The 24,941-nt window shown below is 42.9% G+C and overlaps 1 protein-coding gene across 1 annotated transcript in view; it reads right to left on the bottom strand.

The window, feature by feature from the left end:
• c1qtnf4 (C1q and TNF related 4) overlaps positions 1–21,544 on the bottom strand; it is a 64,456-nt gene extending 42,912 nt beyond the window's left edge. The window contains 2 exon segments of the mRNA XM_047362380.1: positions 7,564–7,659; positions 21,397–21,544. Coding sequence (XP_047218336.1) covers positions 7,564–7,619 — 56 coding nt within the window. The 5' untranslated portion in view covers positions 7,620–7,659; positions 21,397–21,544.
• Between the last annotated feature and the right edge of the window lie 3,397 nt (positions 21,545–24,941).

Genomic DNA, 24,941 nt, shown 5'->3' on the forward strand with positions numbered 1-24,941 from the left:
AACGCCTCAACCCATGTCAATCCCGCTGGTCACTATTCTGTTCCGGTTTCAACTTCTCAATCACCTATCGTCCTGGTTCTAAGAACACCAAACCTGACGCACTCTCCAGTCAGTTCTCCCCAGAAAACTGAAAAACCACATAACCTGAAACCATCATCTCGCAATCCTGCATCCTTGAGGCCCTTACCTGGGACCTGGAAGATTGTATTCGTCCAACCCAGCAACAGGAACCCGACCCAGGAGGGGGACCTCTGGGAGTATGGATATCATCAAGAAATGTTCCAATCATAGCCTACTCCTGTCATAGAATGGTTTCGGGTCGGACCAGCTTGCAGGGAGATACTCAGAAGTCGCGAGGTAAGATTGTGAGTCATATTTATTATGAGATTGAGCATTGCAGGAATCTAGACCAGGTGTACTGGAAACAGCGTAACAATACGCATTAAACTTACAGTAGCAGAACAGGAACTAGGTTGACAGGGACTCAGGAGAAAAGCAGGAGCTAGACAGGTGCATCACAGGAATCTGACAGGTAACTGGCAGGACGAGGCAATGGGGAACAAATGACACCGGTGAGCTTATATGCAGGGAAGGTGAATGGTGAAACAATGGGAACGAGAGGAGTAGGTAATCTGAAGTATGCTTACAGGTGTGCTGTAAGGGAATTGAGGTCATGGAGGTTTCTATGGTAACTGGAGCTAGGAAACACAGAGACAGGAGTGGAAACTAAACACTAAACTAAACTGGGAGGAACAGGGAAAACAAACCTAAACATAAGTTAACGTAAATAGTAAGTCGAGGAAGAACTAAATCTAAGGATGTGGAAGAAACTACGTAAATGAACAGAATTACAGAATAACAGAATATAACTGACTGACAGGAACTAAAACATGAGGGATTAATGAAGAGAACTATGACTATAAAAACTGACTGAGAGGGAACTATACTGTAAAGCAAGGCTGGGGAAAGAACAACTAATATTAAGGGGAACAACCAACTGGGTAAATCATAACAAAAAGAGGTCTAAGGCCAGGAGGAAGAAACTAACAAAACTAAGCACAACCCAGGAGTAAATAAACCTAAATAAACTGCTCAATCAAAACAAACACAAAACCAATACAAAGTCCAAAATGGCAGATCCTGACAACTCCAAGAAACTGGCTCCCAGATTCCTCGGTCTGTTCAAAATTGATACCATCATTACCTCCGTGTACATACCACAGTCCATGTTTCTCAAATTAAGCCTGTCCAAACCAGCTCTTTGTGCCTTTCAGCCAGACCCCCTCCACCTGCCCGGGATGTAGATGGCCATCCACCATTTGATGTTCATCGCATTGTCGACTCCCGTCGTAGGAGACGAGGTTTCCAATACCTGGTGGATTGGGAGGGGTACGGCCCTGTAGAGCGTTCCTAGGTCACATGCAACTTCATCCTTGACCCATCACTCATCTCCGACTATGAGACTTCCATTCCGTCTACCTCTGGACGGCTACCAGGAGGCCTACGTTACGGGTCTGTGTGGGGGTGATGTCATGTCATGGAGCAGAGCTCAGGTTTGTGTTGTGTGTGGGTGGTTGTCTCTTACTTCCACCAACAGGGTGCGACAGTCTTCTTAAGCTGCTGGAACCCTGAAGGAGGTGTCAGATTGTTAACTCCCATGAATGATAATCAGACCCGCAGACCTGTTCTGTGTGCTTACTTTCCATGACCTTGCATTGTACTTACCTTTCTCTCTTCTCCATAGAGTGGAAATGAACTCTGAGAACCCGGACCTGGTTCCCTTGCTGTCCATGTTCCTAGCTCGAGTTCTCCTGGGGCTGAAACATTTCACTGTGCCTCACCCGTCCTAAGTCTCCTTCCATTTTCCGGAGCCCACTCATGTACAGAAGGTACTCACCTCTTCCCCTTAGATCCTCACCACACAAAGACTCCTGCTTGTCCACCCTCCAACATCACACCAACCATCTGGAAGGATAACCAGAGAAACCATCACCGCCTCCCGGCAAGTCCACTTCCTCCTCTCAAGTAAGAGCTATCATCAGACATTCTAAGTTAAACACCATAGCCAGCCATTCGTACTCAACTACCTCTCTTCCATAGTGTTCCAACCAGCTGTGCCCAGATGTCCTGATGACTTCAGTATTTTTCCTTGTTTATCAATAAACCTGGTTAGCTCTGACCTTGCCTCCGTAATTGTTGCTTGCCCTACAGTCACGTGGTTCTCCATTACTATGAAAGGTCCGAACTGGAAGAATGTTTATATTTGATGTAAACTTTCCACCAAAAGTAAGGAAAGTTGTGTTTGGTTGATTATTTCTTTGTTGTAACAATCCTATTTGTCACATTTGTAAGGAAATTGGATTTGTGGGTTGAGCAGCTGACCATGATAAACTTGTGAAATCCTCTTTTCCAACTTAGCTTATTCTGCTATTGTCTCCTGTTTGGTGTGGTTAAATGGACTAGATGGACCCTCTCCACTCACAAATTCTTGGGGGAGTCTAAAATTAGTCCCCTCTAACCAAGCGCAGTCATTTTGGAGGATAGAGTTTGGTTTTAAAGAATAGAGATATGTGATTGCCACTGGTTGCAAAATCTCAGCATCTTTCTGCATTGAAATTGCCTCCCGTGATCAAAAGCTTTGTTTTCCCCATGAGGAAGATGTTTCCCCAAACCATGAAACTGCCTCCCCCAAAAACTGTTTTTCAGAGAAGATTTGACTAAAGTACTTATATTGACCAGTTTTATCTTGGCTGTTCAAAGTGGTGAAAACAGAATAGTAAATATTTGTTAAAATATTCACTGATTTACAATGGCAGGATTTGATTGAAGGAATATGGCTCACCACCCAGTGTAGCAAAGCTTGATGGTGAGTGCTAGAAAAAAACAAGAGGAAGAAGTATGTTAAAGCAGAGAGACATCTAAACCCGTAATACTGTCCCAGAGACTGGGGTTGCCCAATCTCTGTTAGATCTTCTAAAATGTAAAAAACACAACAGTGACTGTGAAGTTGTGGTTTCAAACGAGTTGATTAGTTCACTTATTCACAGCACCAAGTTTTGACATAGGGGCCCCCCAGGTCGTGCTCAATGGCCAGGTGACACAGCACTCAATAATATAATATCTCATCAGTCAGTTGCATCATGAACTAACTTCCTGTTGCTTATTTGTATGTCCATTCGAGTAAGTAGAGTGTGATTGCTTTATTATGTTATTTGATGTACACCACTTTGATTTAACTCTTGTATCCTTAGAAAACAGACACTGGCATTTAGAGCACTTTTCAGGTTCTGGCTCAAAAACTGAAAAAGAACCTGACTATAACTGCTTTGAAATAATCAAACCATTGAAATAAGCATGTTACACATTAAACATGTGTAACAATGAAAATGTCAGTTTAGGTTTGTTACTTCTTTTTTTTAAACTTATATTATTTAACAATGGGGAAAATGTGAAACTAACTAACTTTTTTAACTTCATATTAACTTTTTTTAATTTGCTCAAGACCTCACAGCTGGAGATAGACATTGGCAGACTGCAGCTCCCACCAGGATGAAGCTAAATGAATGCATGATGGGTGGATGAGGTCCTAAGCAGCAATTCTAGGATCATTGACACAGTTTACAAAGTTTTCAATTCCAGTTTGAACTTTACCCATCTTAGAAATGATTTATGGGATCTGATTGCCTTATTAGTCATGTTTTACTCGGATCATCCATTCTAGTGATTGGACTCACCTTTAAAATAAAGCAAATATCTTCAAAACACCATGGCTGCACACTGAATCCATTTTCATCTATCGTAGTCTGAATACTGAAGTCAGTCTTGTTCTGTCCTCTGCAGGATGTACATATAGAGAGCCTTGCCTCCCAGTGGACTTCAGTGACCTTTCAGATTTATCAAATACAACCTCTTTGCAAAAGAATGGAAAAAATCAATATGTTTTTTGAAGATCATTTAAAAGTGTTTACTGACTGATTCCACGAAAAAGAAATTCCCTCTAGGCTGACGAGAAAGAGTTAAATAAGGATGAGCTTTAAACTTTATTTATTTAATTTGTATTGCTCTCACATGCTTGGGCTTACATAGAAAAATCCCTGATAAAAATCTGAGTGCAGTGATCTGAAGGAGGGAGCATCTCTTTGCTGGTACTTTCTCTGAATTTGGTTTATCTAAACACTTTGAGGTCACCCCACTCTGGACTGAAAGTCAATATCAGAACGTGAACTTGGACTGAGGCTGATCATCAAAGGTTGCAGTGGAGGGTGAAACGTCATTATCAGGATGTGGAGCCTTAAAGACGATACAGAGATGTGAAGCTGGGGAATTGCAGGTTGAACAATTACACTCTATGTTGCTTATGGAATAAAGATTTCCATTACAAAGAATAATCCCCACTGACAGCCGGTTAGCATAAGCAGATCCCAACAAGAGCAGAAATCGCTTGTAGTCTGTTCTGAAATAAATGGTGCTCAAAGCAAATGTCCTGAAAAATAAGACAATACTAAGGCTTTAAAAAACCATGAAGTTTAGACTCCACGAACCAAACAATATGTGCATTGAATATTTTACACGTTGGTAGCATTGTTGCCTTATAGCAAGAAGGTCCCGGGTTTGACTCCCTGCCATGGGTCTTTCTGCATGGAGTGTGCATGTTCTTCCTGTGCATGCGTGGGTTCTCAGCAGGTACTCCAGCTGCCTCCCACAATCCAAAAACATGCCTGTTAGGTTAATTTGTCTCTCTAAATTGCCCTTAGATGTGTGAATGTGTGTGCGCATGGTTGTTTGTGTGTTGGTCTGTGGGTTCTCACCCGTTACTCTGGCTTCCTCCCACAGTCCAAAAAGGTCAACTAGTCTCTCTACATTGCCCTTAGGTGTGAATGAGTGTGTGCATAGTTGTTTGTCCTGTATGTCTCTGTGTTGCCCTGCGATGGACTGGTGACCTATCCACCTCTCGCCCATAGGGTGCTGGAGATACACACCAGCTCCCCCGTGACCCACTATGGAAGAAGCGGTATAGAAGATGGATGGATGAATGAATGAATGAATATTTTATGGGGAGTCCTAATTTTTTCATCTGACTGTATATTTTTTGTTTAACATTTTTCAATAAATAGAAACTGTGATATTTTTTCAGGGTTTTCAAGGTCTTACCCATCCCTACTTTTGTAAGGTAAGGTAAGGTAAGGGAAGTTTATTTATATAGCGCTTTTCAGTAACGAGACACTCAAAGCGCTGTACATACAATTACTATACAATCACAAAAAACACAGAAAAACAAATCAAATGCTGAGAAATCTAAAAATCTCTGGTCAATATTACAATGATACACATAACATTATTAATCCTTTGGGTTTTACTGGTAAGAGCTGGTTCTAAACCAATCTTTCTAAAGAGGTAATTATTGTTATGATTCTGGCACGTCTGCTCTACCCTGTCTCCCCGGCTGCAATCGGCAGATGAGATGCACCTGGTGGCTTCTGCAGTGTAGTGCAATCTATGACATGCCAAGCACCTGTGTCTTCCCTGATATATACTGACTCTGACAAGCAGACGGTGCCAGATTTTTGAAAGCCATCGTGTGAGTAGATATCCAGCGTTCCTTCCTGTCTGATCATTGTTTCTTGACCTTGTCTTGCCTCTTGGATTTTTGCCTCTCTGCCTGCTCCCTGTCGGACTGTTTGGATTTTGGTTGTCGACCCTGTTTCCTGCATCTGGTTTATGCCTCTGCCTGCCCCTTGCATGACGCCTCTTATTCTGATCATTGACCCTGTTTCTGTCCTCGGATTATTGAGCCAGCCTTGCCCTTGGATTATTCAGCCTGAAGTCACCTCTTACCTGCGCTGTGGAGATCACCGCCTGCCGCCCACTGAGATATCCCCTCTGGGTTTTGTTGGAAAATATTCATGCTATGCTTATAGGATTGTTATGGCTATGCTTAAGTATGTTTAATAATGTGTGAAATAAAATGTATTGTGTAACTTAGAAGCCTCCAAACAGGCTTATATTTGTGTGTGTTGGACTTAGATATCATCTGCCCAGTAACTGAAGATATTTTTGGATGTGTCTCTGTAAATCTTCTGCCTAACGACAAGAACATATTTTTATATGTAAGACTTACTTTTGCCCAGTGACAACAGATACTTTTATATTTCTACATATGTAAATAAAGGTCAAAAGTGTCGAAAAGTCAGCTGAATGGGTGTCAGACAGCTCCGGATATGAAATCAGACAGTCGATTAAAATGTATGTTTTTTCATGTACAAGTATACGCCTGGCTTTTGAATAAAGACTGCTGTTCTTGGGGAAGTAATCAGAAGTTTTGGAAGTTTCAGAAGGATTCGGACGATCTTCTCCCTGTACAGGCATCTAAAGACTGCAGTCTCCATGTTTCTTTTATTACTTTGTTTTTTATTAATAACAGTATAGGTGGTCTTAGCTTTACCAAACAAACGAGCATGCAGGAGTTTAGGGATAACTCCAACAGTTTCAAGTGCTACTCAAGACAAAAGCAGGTTAGTGACTTTTCTGATCCCTGCAATATCTGGAGAAACTACAAGTCACTAATCCTTCTTTCTGCCCCAGTGATTCCCGGAAGCTGTGTGGAGTTTTACCTGAGTGACGTTTTCCTGTGGCTGAATAAACCTTTTAAATTTTCAGTACTGTGTCTGGCTGAATCTTGGGTCCGCCTGTTTCTGATCCGTAATAATTATATCATTAAATCATTAAGTCCTCTATGTAGGGGAAAGCATCTTGTGCTAAGAAGTCTCATCATTCCACTGAATTCTAACTAGTGAAGCTGAGTCACTGGTACAAAACAGCTTTAATCCACATTTTCAGGTGCTAATAATATATTGCTTTTACTGGTGCTGAAGTTGAAGTAGGTAATCTAATTCAGAAAGCTGGGTCATTGGTGTAAGAGCAGCTAAAGTCCAAGTTACTAATAATGTTTGGTTTTCGCTGGTAAAATCTATGAAAAGTAATGAAATCACACATTTGGGTAACGTAAGATAGGAGGGGGAAAAAAAATTATATTTCAGACTCTATTCTTAGCAGAATGGACTCTGAAACAGTACAAAAAAACCTCAGCAGGGGTAAGCAACACACACATAAGTAGATTCAGCAAGGGTACGGTGGAAACTTGAGGGTGTGAATATATATAAGTCTGAGTGTGTTTGTACAATCAATGCTATTCGCCACACATCTCGCACTGTCTTCTTGCAGCTCTTTGTGTGCATAAGTCTTCCTCATACATGCAATGAGGGGATTTTGGGTGTTGAACCTGACAGCATAAAAAATCCTTCATAAACACCTCTCGTTCTCCAACTGCTTCTCTTTGCTGTTACTTTCTCTGAATTTGGTTTATCTAAACACTTTGAGGTCACATATCTCTGCTTCTTCCGTTTCCTCTCCAAATGCACAGAAGAAACACACAGAATATCTGGAGAGGCTAATGATCAACTGTACCTCAGCTGCACAGCCACAAGCTTATGTTGCAACCTGGTCACTTTGGACAGAAATCAAAGGCAGCTGGGGAAACTATTATCTGAAGGTGCACTGACAGACCCCTGCTGCTGCCACTGTCCGCTCCTCGTCCTTCCATCCTTAGCACTTGTCACCATGCTGTCAGCTGCCCGCTCAACTGTAGACACGAGGACCTGCCTGGGGACCGGATGCATGGCAGGAAGGCAGAGACAGAGATGCAAACAAAAAGAAACATGAAAGACAAGACACTGAGGTGTAAGCCAGGATTTGCAGTTGTAGCACACAATAGAGAGCGATTTCTATGAATGTATATTTGTTTTGTTAACTGTTCTTTTGCTGGCCTAAATTTAAAATACAAAGTGAACCTGGAGCCAAAAAGGAGCTCTCTAACAGCTCTCATTTCATTCAACGATGCTGCGAAGCCAGAAGGTGAAGAAAACTAGGACGAGAAAGCAGAGAAATGGTGCCCTGGTAGGAAACACAGCAGAGTTTGATCCATCCATAACAGACGGGAAACAAGCAAGGCAGCAGACTGGACTCCCTGACTGCTGCTTTGCCTCATTACGAGTGTGGTTACAACGACCCAATACATGCCAGTCATGTCAGAAGCAGTGGAGGATTGAAATGTAAATGTATAGATGAAGAAAAGGAGAATGAGACTAAAGCAAGCCTTTACACCATTTGTCCTTGTTTGTTTATATGTCCTCACATAAAAATAAAGAAATCCACCAAAAACTGTTAAAATTCTGTACTCAGTAAATTCTGATCTGCAGAAGTTTTTGGGTGTTTTTTATTTTATACAAGAGACAAAAGTTTAAATGGTTGAAGTGAAAATGAGTGCACTGAAGCAGCTCCCCCCTCTACAGATTGAAAGCAAACTGAAAGACCTTGTAAGGCAAAAAGAAACAAGTGAAAGCCTCGGAGCGATGCCAGCAGCTTTGCAAGGCTCTGCACAGCACCGCTCTGAATTACATGCATGCAGTGAAAATACCAACAACACTCACAATCAGATGACATATTCTTAGCTTTCCAGCAAATAACTCATCTTAGTTTGTTGTGCTGCATATTCACGTTTAATGGAGGTAATTTTGATACATACTGCATTTTATTTTGCATGAAGAATTAAACATTAAAACTATACTCACAGGCTCACATATTACACACTAATACACTAATATTTAGGTAAACCTCCCTTAGGAAGTTAAACCCCAAACACTTTGCAGCCATCAACAGGTCTTTGGTTTAGTTCTGGTTGCATATGTGACCACCCTTCCTGGCAGAGTTCATTTCAGTCATTTGGTTTCCACATCAGGCCTGCTGAAAGGTCAGTCCAAAAGATGGATTTTGGCCTGTTTCTAACTCCCACCCAGTTCCATACTGTAGTTATTCCACCCTAAAAAAAGATAATTATTTAATGCCCAAAGTAATCGGATGTTAAAGCTAATGAATGTTTACTGGCCTTCACATTTATTGGGGGAGTTGGGGGAACAACATTGGACTGCCCCATTTTCCAGCAGTGAGATTACTCACCGTCGTTTATAAAACTTGTGTGCAGCAGGCTTTGAGGCTGATTTTCTGTTATTAGGTGGTTATGTCAGGATTTTTGGTACTGAAGTGTAGCACTCCCTATGGGTTACAGAGAGAAGTAGAACCCAACAGGGTTATTTATACTGTGCTGTGACATGGTTGTTTTTTGCAGTTTGTGATTCCCTAATTCGTCCTTTTTTTGTCCCTGAGCAAAGTTTGTTGCTGTTGTCCTTCCCAACATTTGTTTGCATGTTAATCAACCTGAACCCAAACTCTGCCCTCACCCTTGCTCTACTTTACTGTACTCATTATTTTGCTTGTACAAACTTCAGGAATATGGGACTATGCTTTGTTGCATGTATTGTCAGAGTTATGAGTTATTTCTGAGCTATGATCAGAGTGAATAATAAAAGTCCCAATAGAATTCAATGACAATATTGTGTCAAGCTCTAAATCTCTCTTGGATGTTGACTTTTAACCTGTTGGTGACTTTCAATGTCAACAGTTACCTAAAGGAGCCAACAATCATCCACCATCTTTTCATTTAGTTTCACAGTACACATTCAACTCTGAGGTTGTCATGCCTAGCCTGTGCCTAGCCTGTGCTGTGTTTTTGTTTATTTCTCCTAGTCTGGTTCTTAGTTTACCCTTTGTTCTGTGTTCAACATGTTAATTGTTTTCACTCCCTTTCTTTCCCTGCAGTCTGGCTCACACCTGTTCCCTGTTTTCCTCGATCATCTAGTCTCTTTGTTCATTGGTTCACCCTGTATTTCAGTTTGTATTTAAGCCCCTTAGTTACTACTGTTGTTTGCTGGTTCCTACCGTGATGTCTGGTTCTGGCGTCATAGACGCCTGGTGTCCCGCTAGCCATTTGTTTTCCCAGCTTACCTGGTTTTGAGTTAGGAGTATTACAACTCGACTTACCTCCTGGAAATCCTTCTTGCACGTTGGTCCTACCTCCAAACTCTGTCATATGACAGAAGGAACCAGCCAAAATGGACCAAGCGAAGAGGATGCCGCAGGGGTTTGAGTCTGGGCAGGTGCTGTTCGGGCAACTTTCGAGCCTCCTGGCTGCCTGCAGTTCGCCTGGCTCGTAGCGGAGGGAGCAACAGAAGGCCGTGGACAAGATCAATCCCCTGTTTGACCTCATTCCGGGAAGTCCGGACTCCGTATGTCGTCTGCCTCCACTCCTGCTTTCTGATCCTGTTCCTGGGCGGTTTGAGGACGAGCCGCAACCTGTTCCTGTTCTGGAGGAGCTCGAAGCCGAGCAGCCTCAGTTCCTGAGCGGTTTGTGGACATACCACTGTCTGATCTGGTTCTTGGTCAGGAGGAGTTTGAGGAAGAGCTGCCTCTTCTCCCTGTTCCTGTCTGTGAGGGGTACGAGGAAGCACTACCCTCATCTGCTGTGCCTCGGCAGCCCTGCCGCAGGTCTCCAGAGCACCGCCGCAGACCTCCATTCCAGGCCGCGTTTTGGGTGGGGCACGGGGACGTGGCGCCACCAGTCGAGGCCCCTGACCCGGAGCATGTTCCTGTTGGGTTGAGGGCCCCCTCTGCTGGCGCTGTAGGAGCTTTGCCGCTGGCCTCCTGACTGGGACCTGAGAAGGGTCCCCGCTCTGCCGAGCTGGCCTCGGGTGCATCGGTCACCCCGACGAGGGCGCCAGGATGAGCTGCTGCAGGAGTACATCCAGTGTTTCCACCGGCCTCCTGCATTGCTGCTGGACGTCCGACGCTGATCTCTGTGTGGGCGGGTTCTTCATCACCGGCCTCCTGGACCTCGCCTCTGCCATTGCCACCAGCCTCCTGGACCTTGCCTGGACCTCAGTTGCGGGTCTCGGAATCATCGGAGTCCCCAGGGTCCTCCTGGCATTCCGTGCTGAACTCAGTGCCTGCACGGGACGACCCCTGGTCACCCGCATGAACTCTTTGTTTTTGCTGTTCTTAGTGACCTGTGACGCTGTTCGCCCGCTTGGGTCTGGTCGTTTTTTGTTCAGGCCTTGGTTGAGTAACACTTTTGTTTCTAGCCCTGTTTTGGGTACTTTTTTGTTTCTTGTGCTCCATCCGAGGCCCCCTCTGCCCATCCTGGTCAGGTTGTTTTTTGCTTCGTTTTGTGGACATTTAGGGTGTCCGGGATCTGCCCTTAGGGAGGAGCTATATCATGCCCAGCCTGTGCCTGTGCCTGTGCTGTGTTTTTGTTTATTTCTCCTAGTCTGGTTCTTAGCTTACCCTTTGTTCTATGTTCAACATGTTAATTGTTTTCAGTCCCTCTCTTTCCCTTCAGTCTGACCCACACCTGTTCCCCACTTTCCTCGATCATCTATTCTCTGTGTTCATTGGTTCACCCTGTATTTCAGTTTGTATTTAAGCCCTTTAGTTACTATTGTTGTCTGCTGGTTCCTACCGTGATGTCTGGATCTGGCTTCATAGATGCCAGGTGTCCTGCTAGCCATTTGTTTTCCCAGCTTGCCTGGTTTTGAGTTAGGAGTATTAAAACTCGACTTACCTTATCCCCCTGCCTCCTGGAAATCCTTCTTGCATGTTGGTCCTACCTCCAAACTCCGTCATATGACAGAGGTTAATTGTCCTTTTTGGACACATGAGCTATTTTTGGGTCAAGTCTCAACATTTGTAAAAGTCTTAGGTTTGTGAAGAAATAAACCAGGATCAAGAAAGGATGGTATCTTTAAAATATTTGGCTGTTTTTCCAGAAGAGATTGTGTCTTCTGGTGTTACTATTTAGGCAATATATCTTGTCACTGCCCCCACCCTTTTTTTTTTTTTTTTGGTCTACACATCAAAGTCACATGGTTTAGTGTAGAAAATAACATGCCTGTTTTAGGCTTTATCATAAAATACCTTGTTAGGTGTATGTATTAAACAATATGAACTGTAGTGAGCGCTGCGCATCTAAAGCATGAGTAGAAACTGAAGCTGTTTGTCTTGCAGGATTGTCCTTTATTCAGCTCCTTCCATCTTCCCAACAGCTTCTAAGTCCTAGCTGAAGAAAACCATCCCCACATCATGATGCTGCCACCTCCATGTTTACTTGTTGGCAAATACGTGGTGTGGTGGTGGACCCCAGAATACAGACGAGCAGGAAGCAGTGTGGTGTGAGCAAAACATTTAATAAATTAAACTTACTTCAGCAGGTGGTGGCAAAAACAGGCATGAGATAGGTTCAAAGGATTTAAAAGAAAAAATGTTATGGTTTTTGAGAAACCCGACTCAAAGTAACTAAAACCTCAACTGCTTCAATTTGACACATTTGGCACTTGTGACTGTAATTTACATTTGAAAAGTATCAGTCACTTTCAAATCAGTCAGGGGTCCAATATATTGTTTTGTTAATCTCTGACAAGTTACCTAAAGTAACAGGAGCAATTTCACGTTTTTCTGTTCTTATTTGCGTAATGGTAAGATAGAAAGGCAGCAGAACTACTCCAAGTCACCCTTAATGTATTGCTGTATCACAAGTTGATGATACAGCAAAACATTCAGTGTGTGTTATCTTCAGGATGTTGCAGGAGTGAGATTAGTGCAGCACAGGGGGATTACAAATGATGACACTGTGCAAAGGCATCCTCTGCTGAACACAATCATCTTCTCCTGCTCCGGGTTTATTCTGACGGGTTTATTGCAGACACTTTCAGTGATCCAAACCTCAAGCTGTGCAGTTTAAAATAATCCAACTTGTGTTTCCTTTATCCACTTCTCACATCACACTTTACACTCAAACTCTCTGTGTCTCCTGTTTAAATATGTGCTTTCCTGTGGCTGGTCAATAATCTTGTTCTGGTTTCAGTCTGTCTTTTGGTCCTGTGTGGAATCCACTTTGAGCTTTCAAGCTTGGAGAGCTCAGAATGAACTGCTTTGAGTGCTCTATTTGGTGTTTGCAGAGCTGTGCTTGACATCAGCAAAGCATATTTGCAAAAAACTCACATTCAGCTTTATTCGGAACATGTTGCCAGAGTTACTGTTGCAGCAGGAAACTGGTTAAACATGACTTGTTGTCTAAAACGTCTGCAGAAGCAGCTACACAGATGAGGCCCTCCATTACACCATCTGTTCAGATTATTGGATGGTCATGAAGAACCTCTTGACTTTGGTTGAATGTTATTTAGCAAAACCCTTCATGACACACAATTAGCTGCTCGTGCTGCACAGCACAGCACCGTTTTTGTGGTAAAACTGGAAACAGACATGAAAAATCATAAGCACATTCAAAACACTATCGATGTCTTTAAAGCACATTCAAAGGGAAAAAAAGCCGGCAAGCTAATATGATCTCTGCTCCTCGGCTGCTTTGCTACTTTAAATAATACAATATGCTTGGGAAATTCCACCAGTATGTGGAAAATATGTGTTTGAAGACCCTGCGACTTCTCCCACTTAGAAATCATGGAGGTGTCTGAAATTTTCATCTTAGGTGCATGTCCACTGTGAGAGACATAATTTACAAAAAATATCTGGAAATAACAAGGTATGATTTTTTTAATAATGTATTTGTGTTTTACTGCTGCAAATAAGTATTTGAACACCTGTTACAGAGGTCAAACGTTTCCTGGAGTTTTTCACCCGATATGTACAAATGGCAGCAGGGATTTTGGCCAATTCCTCCACACAGATCTTCTCCAGATCAGCCAGGTTTCTTGGCTATCGCTGAGAAAAACAGAGTTTGAGCTCCCTCCAAAGATTTTCTCTAGGTCTAGGTCTGGAGACTGGCTAGGCCACTCCAGAACCTTGAAATTCTTCTTACGGAGCCACTCCTTGGTTATCCTGGCTGTGTGCTTGGGGTCATTGTCATGTTGGAAGACCCAGCCACGACCCATCTTCAATGCTCTAACTGAGGGAAGGAGGTTTTTCCCCAAAATCTCGCAATACATGACCCCAATCATCCTCGCCTTAACACAGTGCAGTCGTCCTGTCCCATGTGCAGAAAAACACCCTCAAAGCATGATGCTTCCACCCCCTGCTTCACAGTAGGGATGGTGTTTTTGGGATGGTACTCATAATTCTTCATCCTCCAAACACGACGAGTGGAATTAAGACTAAAAAGTTCTATTTTGGTCTCATCTGACCACAGAACTTTCTCCCATGACTCCTCTGGGTCATCCAAATGGTCATAGGTAAACTTAAGACGGGCCTGGACGGGTGCTGATTTAAGCAGGGGAACCAGCCCCATTTTAGATATGATTAATCTATCCTTAGTAAATGGATCAGAACCACAGGCTTTTAAGGTAGCTGTAATTAAACCTTTACTTAAGAAACCTTCGCTTGATTGAGATGATTTAATAAATTACAGACCTATATCCAATCTTCCATTCTTATCTAAAAGTGCTAGGCTGGTTTAAATCTTATCTGTCTGACAGATTCCGGTTTGTTCATGTAAATGATAAATCATCTTTAAACTCCAGGGTTAATTGTGGAGTACCACAGGGTTCAGTACTTGGGCCAATTCTCTTTACTATATATATGCTTCCAATAGGTCAAATTATCAGGCAGCATGGGATAGATTTTCACTGTTACGCTGATGATACTCAACTTTACTCATCCATGAATCCTGATGAACCCAACCAGTTAGATAGACTACAAGCATGTCTTGAAGACATAAAAACTTGGATGACTTTAAATTTTTTGCTTCTAAATTCAGACAAGACAGAAGTTGTCGTCTTTGGACCGGAGTCTTTAAAAAAGAAACTGCTTAGTCAATCACTTAACCTGGATGGCATTAAATCGACCTCTGATAATAAAGTAAAAACCTTGGTGTTATTTTTGACTAGGACATGTCATTTAAATCCCATATTAAACAGGTTTCTAGGATTTCCATCTTTCACCTCCAGAACATTAGAAATATCCTGTCCAGGAGTGACGCTGAAAAACTAGTCCATGCATTTGTTACTTCAAGGCTGGACTATTGTAATTCTTTACTACCAGGATGTCCACAAAATGCAGTTAAAAGCTTTCAGCTGATTCAAAATGCTGCAGCAAGAGTTCTGATGAAAATTAAAAAGAGAGATCATATTTCTCCTATTTTAGCTTCCCTTCATTGGCTCCCTGTTAAATCCAGAATAGAATTTAAAATTCTCCTCCTCACATATAAAGCCCTTAATGATCTAGCTCCATCATACATCAGAGATCTGATTAGTCCATATGTTCCTAACAGAGCACTTCGTTCTCAGACTGCAGGTTTACTGGTGGTTCCTAGAGTCTCTAGAAGTAGAATGGGAGGCAGATCCTTTAGTTATCAGGCTCCTCTCCTGTGGAACCAGCTCCTAGTTTTAGTCCGTGAGGCAGACACCCTGTCTACTTTTAAGGCTAGGCTTAAAACTTTCCTTTTTGATAAAGCTTATAGTTAGAGTGGCTTAGGTTATCCTGAGCTATCTCTGTAGTTATGCTGCTATAGGCTTAGGCTGCTGGAGGACATAATGACCACTTTCACCCTCTTCGCTACATTCTCACACTACTCTCCAATTTTGCATTATTTGCTGTTATTTCAATTTTTAACTTTGTTCTCTCTCTTTTCTCTTCCTAGAAGAGAAGATCTCTCTTGCTGCAGCATTTTGAATCAGCTGAAGGCTTTTAACTGCATTTTGTGGACATCCTGATAGTGAAGAATTACAATAGTCCAGCCTTGAAGTAACAAATGCATGGACTAGTTTTTCAGCGTCACTCCTGGACAGGATATTTCTAAGTTTGGCAATGTTCTGGAGATGAAAGAAGGAAATCCTAGAAACCTGTTTAATATGGGATTTAAATTACATGTCCTGGTCAAAAATAACACCATGGTTTTTTACATTATTATCAGAGTTCAATTTAATGCCATCCAGGTTAAGTGATTGACTAAGCAGTTTCTTTTTTAAAGACTCCGGTCCGAAGACGACAACTTCTGTCTTGTCTGAATTTAGAAGCAGAAAATTTAGTCATCCAAACTGAGCCTGGAATATAAAGAAAGTGAACTGCGGCAGTGCTGACTGAAGAAGGAGGACCAGAAGGCATCAGAAAGTATAATTATTTTTTTCTTCCAGTGTCAGATTGATATGTTACAAATTGATTTTGTAATTTAAGAATAACTTGCTTCTGACAGTAGAACATTTTAACAGATAGTGTTCCACGGCAGGGAGGTTAATTAACAGAAGTTAATTAAAGTAAAGCCCTGTTCTTGTGCACCACCAAGAGTCTTTATTTGTCTTTGTTTTTGCAGTAAGGGTCAGAGAATATGCACATATCCAGCATCCCTCAATAAAAGTCAAAGTCTTGACTAAGAACAAGATATAATCACAGTAAGGAAAGCACAAATAATTCTTTTTAGTTTTGACAATCTATCACAAATCAGCAGAGAATTTGTAATGACAACATACATTTGAACAATCTATATCTGTATGCAACTGGCTGAATGCCCCTAATGTCTTGTACAATCTCCATAGGTGCATTAAAGTATCCTTTTTTCTAACTGATTTGGAAACAGGACCTCTAATATGATTTCTTCCCTGATGCAGTGAGATGAGGTTCTAACAGTTAGGATTATCAGGATCTTGGGCAGGCTGTGAAGAAAAGTTTTTCTTTTTCTCACTTCTGTGTCTGCCCTGGTTGGTCCAGAAAGTCATTATTAGATTGTATAATGAGGATAGTAAATCAGGTCTAAATACTCAAAGATGTAACACTTAATGGCCGTGTTTGCACTGCCGTGTAATTGGTGAAAATGCATCCTGAATGAAGTGAAAAGCTAGAGCAGACAATGAAACAAATAAGAGTAGAAAAAGAAACCAAGAGTGCAATTTTGCTAATATGCCCATGGATGGCAATAAATAAATAAACTGATTATAAATTCAGCATTTCTGAACACAGCTGCAGATTTCATCTACTTTAACAAGCTTCGATCCCAAATACTATCTTGAAATTTGCCACCAGCTTAAGTCTTTTTCCGCTCAGCTCCCTCTAATTGCGGGCTCCCTTTACAGCTGTTCCACATTCATGTAATCAGTCTCACCTGTTTCCCCTCCAATAATCACTCATCCCAGTGCAAATCCTTTCTTTCTTTCTTTCTTTCTTTCTTCCTAGATTCTCCTGTGACCATCTCGGTTCCCACTGGGCGCCTTGTGTTTGTCGTAGTTATCTTACATTTATTCTCTGTTGATATAGGTTTTTGGACTCAATTAAGTTTTTTAACTAATAAACTTCGCATGAAGTAGCCTGCCTGCCTGTCTTCTGAGTGTGATTGGACTCAAATGAAGAAACAAACTTAGGTAAGGTTGAGTATTTTAATAATAAACAAGGAGAACTGACATGAAACACAGGAAATGGAAACAGGCAGACAAACAGGAGAAACCAGCAGAGAACAATGAGTACCAGTTAGCTTAAATACGGAGGCAGGGGAGGATAAATCACAAGCAAACCAGGGAATCAATCAGAGGAAATGTGAAGCAGCTGTGGCAGAAGAAAAACAGGGAAGCTGAGGGAGACACACTAATGAACATCTGGGACACAAAGAAATATCAATCAAGGGATAAAGATAAACAGATGTAACAGAAATAATACTAAATGTAAAAAGAACACAAGAATAAACTAAGAAACTAAATACAAAGAAATGAACTAATAAGGCAATACCTTACTAGCATTAATGAACAAAGAGAAATGAACTGGATAAGGCAAGACTATGTCTTATCAACATAATAAACAAACACAACTGAAAAATAAAACCCAATCATTTGCAGGTTGTAACATATGCAGGGTTGTTTGCCCTAAAATAAATTTTACAACTTTCAGACCCAAAACATAAAACATAAAGAGCAAAGCATGATTTTAGACGAAATATCAGTGAAGGATATAGTGTCACTGGTTGCATTAAAAACATAATTTTGACAATTAGTTTTGGGTGTAATTGAAAAGTCCTTTTGATTTATTGCAATGTTTCAGTGAATTTTACATTAATTTCAATCACATATGACATTTTATGCAGTTCAAGTGATATTTTTACATCCCCTAAATCTGGGTTTCTTTTTCAACTTGGGCCTGTTTCACATTTTATTGTGGATTTACATGCCAAGTTAAAGCAACAATCTTGACTGAATGTATCTGAGGCTGATATCCAGTTTTATGCTTATGATGCAGTGATGTAATCTGGCGCATCAACACCTTAGCAGACCCTTTGGAGCCACATCAATCCGTTAATATTGTTCAGCATGTTTTGTGTTTCACCAGGGCGTCATAAGGAGCAGAAACCTGGAGGGAGACGAGGCGCTCGTTGTCTCTGACAGCGTGGTAATTCTGACTGTGTTCTGCAGTTCTCTGCATTTCTCTAACCTGGTCTAATTGAGTTTCTGGTTCTGCTTCGCAGATCTGATCACCCTGCGACAGAGCCCTGGATTTCCATGCTCCTGTTCTCCAAGTCATGCTCCCTTCCCCTCCTATATCTAGTTCTGCAGCTCTAAGATCACTTTGTGTAAACACCAAACCATGGTTCACCTGCCTGTCCACCCTCCATCACCGCATGCTCAATTGAAGCACAGTCGCCCAAGGATCACACAGAGAGAACGTCAGCACTGTGAATCTCCGTGCTGCTCCTCCTGCCAAACTCAGCCTCTGTGGGGAAGAGTTTCTTGCACACCTCTCCATAACTTCACCCAAACAATAACCTCTCTCCTCTCCTCCTCGGTGCCAGTCCAGATCCCTCTGGCAGCTCCAGTCCAGGCTCAGTCTAATTTTGCTTGTATTACAATTAAACTGTTAAACCTGCTGTTCAGTCTCCGTGATTGTTTCCACACTCAGAGTTGCTGAAGCCAACATTATAACAGAGTTATTCTAAATTTCCTGAACTAATTTAACACACAAACTGTATTATTTTCTCTAAAACAAAATATAATTCCCTGAAGAATTTTATGAAGATTCAGAATAAGACAGCTTTACTAATCCTTATAGGTAATTGATTTGTAACTTACCAGTCCATCCATTCATCTCTAACATGCATCCACTAACTAAAATCATTAATAACAACAACAAGACAGTCAAAGACTCCATTCCTCCTCCACCCAATGTAGGGTCACCAACACCATAGAAGAAAATCCTGCATCCGGATAGTGATCCGGATCACCACCAAAAACAATTTTTCCAAGAATATGTAACTTTTTCCTTAAAGCTGCTAACAAACACAGACAGAAATACTGGACACAATTACAAGTAGGTAATAAAATGTTTTCCTTCTTGTCAAAGGTAAAAAATATTTAGGCATTGTTCATATTCAACAGCCTAATTAAGAGTAGAGGAAATAAACGACCTGTAATGATAGAAGTTCTGGCCTTATTGTGGTCAGGCAGGCTGATCATTTTCTTTGCTTTTTCAGCCACCTGTTTCTTAGAAACCTCAAGTCTCTCTGCTGAAGTCCAATAATCTTGGAGCAAACATTCATAATACTGCTTAGGATGATTTTGCCTTTAACTGACAGCCAATTAAAATTAGATAAAGGAAAGGGTTAAAAAGAAGATGAAGTATCTACATACATTTACTTTTGATTTTTGACTGAGGAGCCCTTTCCTTTAAGGTCTCATGTCTACGCAGCCGGGTACTAAAATAAAGTTAAAGCCTTGTTTCTTGTTTTTAGAACCAAGTCTTGTCTTTCTTTTGATCAACTGTTTCTGTTACTTTTATGTTTGAGCTGTATTATGCTACATTTTTTCACAGTGCCTTTCATTTTAAGACTGACTATGAAGCAGAGGTTCATTTTATACTTCTAATATATGAATAAATGACTATATGTTACATTGTCCATTCAGTTTGGGTTGTTTGAATTGTCAGAGAAAACATGTTGAAATATCTAAGAAACAAATCATTTCAACAACCATCTGGACTAAAGTCTCTTGCATTGTTGTTGAAAAACATTGGCTGACTTTTATTTCCAAAGTGGTTTTGTTAGTTGAGGTTTGCTTACAGTTGTTTCTGCACATCTGTGTTAAAGTCACAGTACAGTGTTTCGTTCAGGTTGGGGCTGAACATTCACTGGATCAACACCTCGATTCTTTCCGTTTTAGCCCGTCTGTTGTAGATTTGCTGCTGTGTTTGGGATCATTTCCCAGGTGATGACCATGGTTTGACAAGTTGTCTTCACACCGTGAACTCTAGAATAAGTTGGTACACATAGGAGTTCGTGGTCGGCTCAGTGACTGCAAGGTGGCTACAAAACAAGCCAAAATCATCACTATGACACACAATACTCACAGTGGAAACAGTGGAGTATAACACGTAAATATTTTACAAATTGGGAGAAATCCACATAAGACATTTGTCTTTAAAAATGCATGCTTAGGACTATTCAGAACCACATTTTGTGCTCAGAGGTGTTGAAGATATGTGTATTACATCTATTCTGTGTATGTATCTGTGTGTGTGTCTGTGTGTGATGATATTTCTGTGTCTCATAAATCTTGGTCTCTTTGTTTGCTCTCATGGTGTGAACAGCTGCCAGTAGCCTTCAATAAGAAAGGGCTTCAGAAGCAGCCAGTTGCAGACAGACACTCTTTCTTACAGATGCTGTTAATAACACAAGCATATGTGGTTACAAATGTGTAATGGGCTCACACACTGAGCCAGATGATCAACGTGCACCCTGCACGGAGCCATGTATTAACACTGATGTGGATTCAGATACTGTATCTGCAGACAAAAGGAGTCAACCTCCTCTGTGTGGAACTCCCACCTAAAGATAAGGGAGGTCTTGGTACCTCAGGATCACTCACAGTCTCTTCCCTCCAGGGATTCTTTGATATCTCCACCATGCATAATAATATATAATCCATAGGGTTTCCATTCATACTGTTTCTGAGATTCTCACAAATGAGATGAGTATGGCTCAGATGAAAATGTAAAAGATGCAGGTTGTCCATCTGCTACCCACTCCCACAAGACTTCATCACTTTAATAATCACCTCTGATATTAACACTCTAAGGACATCACAGCGTATACATTGCTTCCTCTGTCCCTGTATAGGTATAGCTGCTGGTGGAGATTGGTGCAGATAAATAATGCATGGTGCTCAGACGCAGCACGACTGCTCAGTCCTCATAGCCAGTATTATGCTTTTGTGCCAGCACTTACAAAGGGTTAAAGAAAAGGATCCCTGAACACGACAGCAAGATTCACAACACCTTTTGCACGTTGAGTGTCTCTGAACAATATATTCTTGTTCTTGTTAAATCAAATAGGAAATTATTCAGAGCCGTTTCTGTGACCAGTTAAACGTCTGCTGATGCTCTGGCGTTTACACTGCATTCCTGCACACTCCCATCTTTAATCTGATCGAGAACTTCTGTACATCCGCACTCACACCTAAACAACATCTTTACCGTGCAATGCACATGATGAAGACACCACCTTACAGAGGAGGAGAAGAGATGCCTCACCTGTTAGTACGGTTTCTATCTTCCGACCAGGCTGTGTGTAGAGGTGAAACTTCTGCCTTACTGGATGGATCTCCCGTCCTTCTTTACTCTGCCTCTTTCTCTATACACCCTCCCCTCTCTGACTCTCTCTATTTGCTCTCCCACCCTCCATGCTGTGTTTTTTTTTTGATCCCCCCAGTCACCGTTTCTTCTCTGCCTCACTCTCCCTTCTTCAATGTCTTCACTCAGCCTACTGGTGATCCTGGCTTTGGAAATATATACAGAGATACCCAAAGGCTACCTAAACACACACAAAATGACCTCACAATTTATCCCTGTTTATGTATACATGTTCAATCAATGAAGGCTGGGATCTGATGAGGGGGTTTCAGAGGTGCAATGCGCACCACTGCAGTGGAAGCTGCAGGCTAGATGCACTTAGATATGATGCTCTGTTCAGCTAGATCCAAGTGTGTGTGTTCACCTGTGTTTGGTGTGTGTCTGTGTTCACAGTTAAATTGGCGGGGAGGAACACCAGTGCCGTAAGAACCATTCTGTAGAAGGGCTGGCAACTTCCTCCTTCTTGCTCATTGTTGGGACTCATTATCTCACCTCTGGGAGGCTGGTGGGTGAGACAAAGGAAGTGAGTGATGAAGACACACACACACACTAAAGAAAAAACATGCAATACTCTGAAACTGAAATTCATCCCACTCGGTCTTCTTTTTATAATCTCATTCAAATTCCACAGTCTGTTGCTCACTCATTTAAATGAGCACTTGACTAAATCCCTCCTGTGCTTTTGCTTTTCTTGGCCAACATTTGGCAGGCTGCCGTGCTCTGTTGCATCCCAGCTTACAGGACAATTTCTCAGCATGCTGCCATGCTCTTTGTGGTGCCGCCAACATGCAGATATAGAGTTAAAAGAGTGGGCAACATGACAAAGCTAAACAGAGCTAATGTCAGATGGGTGGCGTGCGTCAGCTGTGACCAGTACTAGACATGCTTTCTCTATCAGGAGCACATTATTTCAGCTATTAAGAAAACTTGTTCATCCCAAAAAACTGCAAAAGCATATCAGTCTTTACCCTGAGGAACTTTCATCTTTGTTTACTGTCATTATTAAAGCATCAACAATACTGAAAAGTACCAGATATACTCTTCAAAACCAAAGTCAATTGGCAGAAATCAGTCAGAAAACAGAGACAGTCTCAAAACATTTAAAGAAACAACTCAGGAATGTTTAAAATGGCAACTTTTCTAACTTCCTGTCGAAGTTAGCAGTACTGTAATTCTATGTAAAGGGGATGTATAATGAAAGTTACGTCTGTAACTACGGTTCTATGAATCCCGGATGACTGCCAGAGGCGGTGCTTCAAGCACTGAATGATTATTCTTGCGCATGCACAGGCCGAGAATTGATAACAACAGTCACCTGATCTACCACCGAACCCGACATGCCAACGGGAAATGGCTGCCACATACACCTTCAAGGTGGAAAGGGGATGGCCCCAGATCCAGGAACCCCTGAAGGAAGGTCAGCAAATGGGAAACAGGACAGTGTACAGGGTCCAGTCCCTTACCACTGCACCAGTAAGCAAAGACAGCCCACTTGGCACCATAGACGGCCTGTGTGGATGGCCTCATATGCCAGTCATGGTGTGGCCCACCCTGCCTCCATAATGGGAGAAGGCAGAGCCAGCCCCTGTAGAGGCCAAAGCCAGAGCTGCAGGCGGCTCAAATTGGGGTGGAGAATCTGGCCCCCCAGCTGGGAGTGGAGATTCCTCTTGGGGGAAGGCGCATCGGCGAGCCGGAGCAGAGCCAGAGCAGCAGAGGAAACCAGGACCTTGCAAGCCAAAACAAGGCTACCAATAGAAGCCTGTGCCCATCCTGGACCACCATCAGGAGCATCTGAAAGATCAGGGGGAATGGGGGAAAGGCATAGAGAAGGGTGCAATGCACTGGCACTTGTGTGGCAGTTCATCGCAGCCCAGAGGACTGGCACTGTCCATCTGGGAGAACCAGAGGAATCCGTCTCTGGAGGCAAACAGGTCCACCTCTGCCCTGCCGAAGGTCGCTCAGACGCGATCCACCACCTCTGGGTGGAGGCGCCATTCCCCTGGAAGTGGCACCTGCCGAGACAGAATGTCAGCAGGCATGTTCTGCGGACCTGGAATATATGCCACCCTGAGACTTGCAAGGCATGGTGCCACCCAGACCAGGAGCCTGCGGGTCAGGCACAGCAGTCTCAGAGACCTGGACCTCCCTTGCTGATTTATGTGAAAGACAACTGTGGTGTTGTCCGACAGAACCAAGATTTGCCTCCCCAGCAACCCTGGAATGAAAGCACACAGCACCAGGAACACAGCCATCAGCTCCAGAACATTTATATGTTCCCCGCACTGCCGTGGGGACCACAACCCCTGTGCCGCACGGGCTTGCCAGGTTGCTCCCCAATCCCTTGCAGGAAGCATCTGCATGGACGATCTCCCTTCGACACGGAAGGGGGACAAGTAGAACACCCGCTACGATGTAGGACCCGTTCTGCAATGGGAACAGAGACTGCAGGCACTGAGGCACAACCTGAAGCCGCTGGAACCTGTAAACACAGCGGCAGGGTCCAGACCGACCCCGTTCAGCCACATCTGTAGGGGTCGCAATGAAAGAAGCCCCAGGGGCACCAGACTGGATGCAGCAGTGAGCATGCCCAGAAGACGCAGGTACTCCACAAATCGTGGAGCCTGCCAAGACAGAAGCCTGGAAGCATGGCTAAAACATCGGTGACCTACTGAAGAGAAGGGGAGGCGGTCATGGAAACAGAGTCTAGAACCATGCCTTGGAAAATAGTCACAAGGGAGGGAGTCAGGCTGGTCTTTTCCAGGTTCACTCTCAAGCCCAGTTGACGCACGTGGGCAAGGACCATCTGAGTGTCCTGAACCACCTGGTCACGGGTTGCAGCACGAATGAGCTACTTGTACAAATAAGGCAGGATCCGCACTTCCCGTGCCTACAGGAGGGAAAGGGCCGCTGCCACACATCGAGTGAACACCCATGGAGAGAGGGAAAGACTAAAGGGAAGGACCCTGAACTAAAAGTGCCGCCCTCGAAACAACAAAGCGGAGGAACCGCTAATGATCCAGAGCAATAGGGACATGAAAATACACGTCTGTCAGGTCAATAGACAAGAACCAGTTGCCTAGGGAAATTGTCTACAGGACCTCCCTGGTGGTCAACATGTGAAAGGGCATGACCCTCAGGAAAGCGTTCAGACCCTGGAGGTCCAGTATTGGACGAAAACCGCCTGTCTTCTTGGGAACCAGAAAATAAACTAAATAAAAGTCACCTGGATCCTGCAGGGGGTCCAACCACTGGCTCCAATGAATCACCGGCGGGCCCTCCAGCCCTCAAGAGGCCTGGGGAAACAGCAACCAGATTGAGTGGCACAAACTGGGTGGGAAGTCTGGGTCCAACCATTGTCCCCGTGGGCCCGTGCTGGTCTCGGTCCAGGAGCCATGCTTGTGGACCCCAAGAAATGAACAGGAGGGGGGAAGGACTCCCGCAATGTG

Source organism: Girardinichthys multiradiatus, chromosome 4 (assembly GCF_021462225.1).
Source record: "Girardinichthys multiradiatus isolate DD_20200921_A chromosome 4, DD_fGirMul_XY1, whole genome shotgun sequence".
In the NCBI taxonomy this organism is placed as follows: Eukaryota; Metazoa; Chordata; class Actinopteri; order Cyprinodontiformes; family Goodeidae; genus Girardinichthys; species Girardinichthys multiradiatus.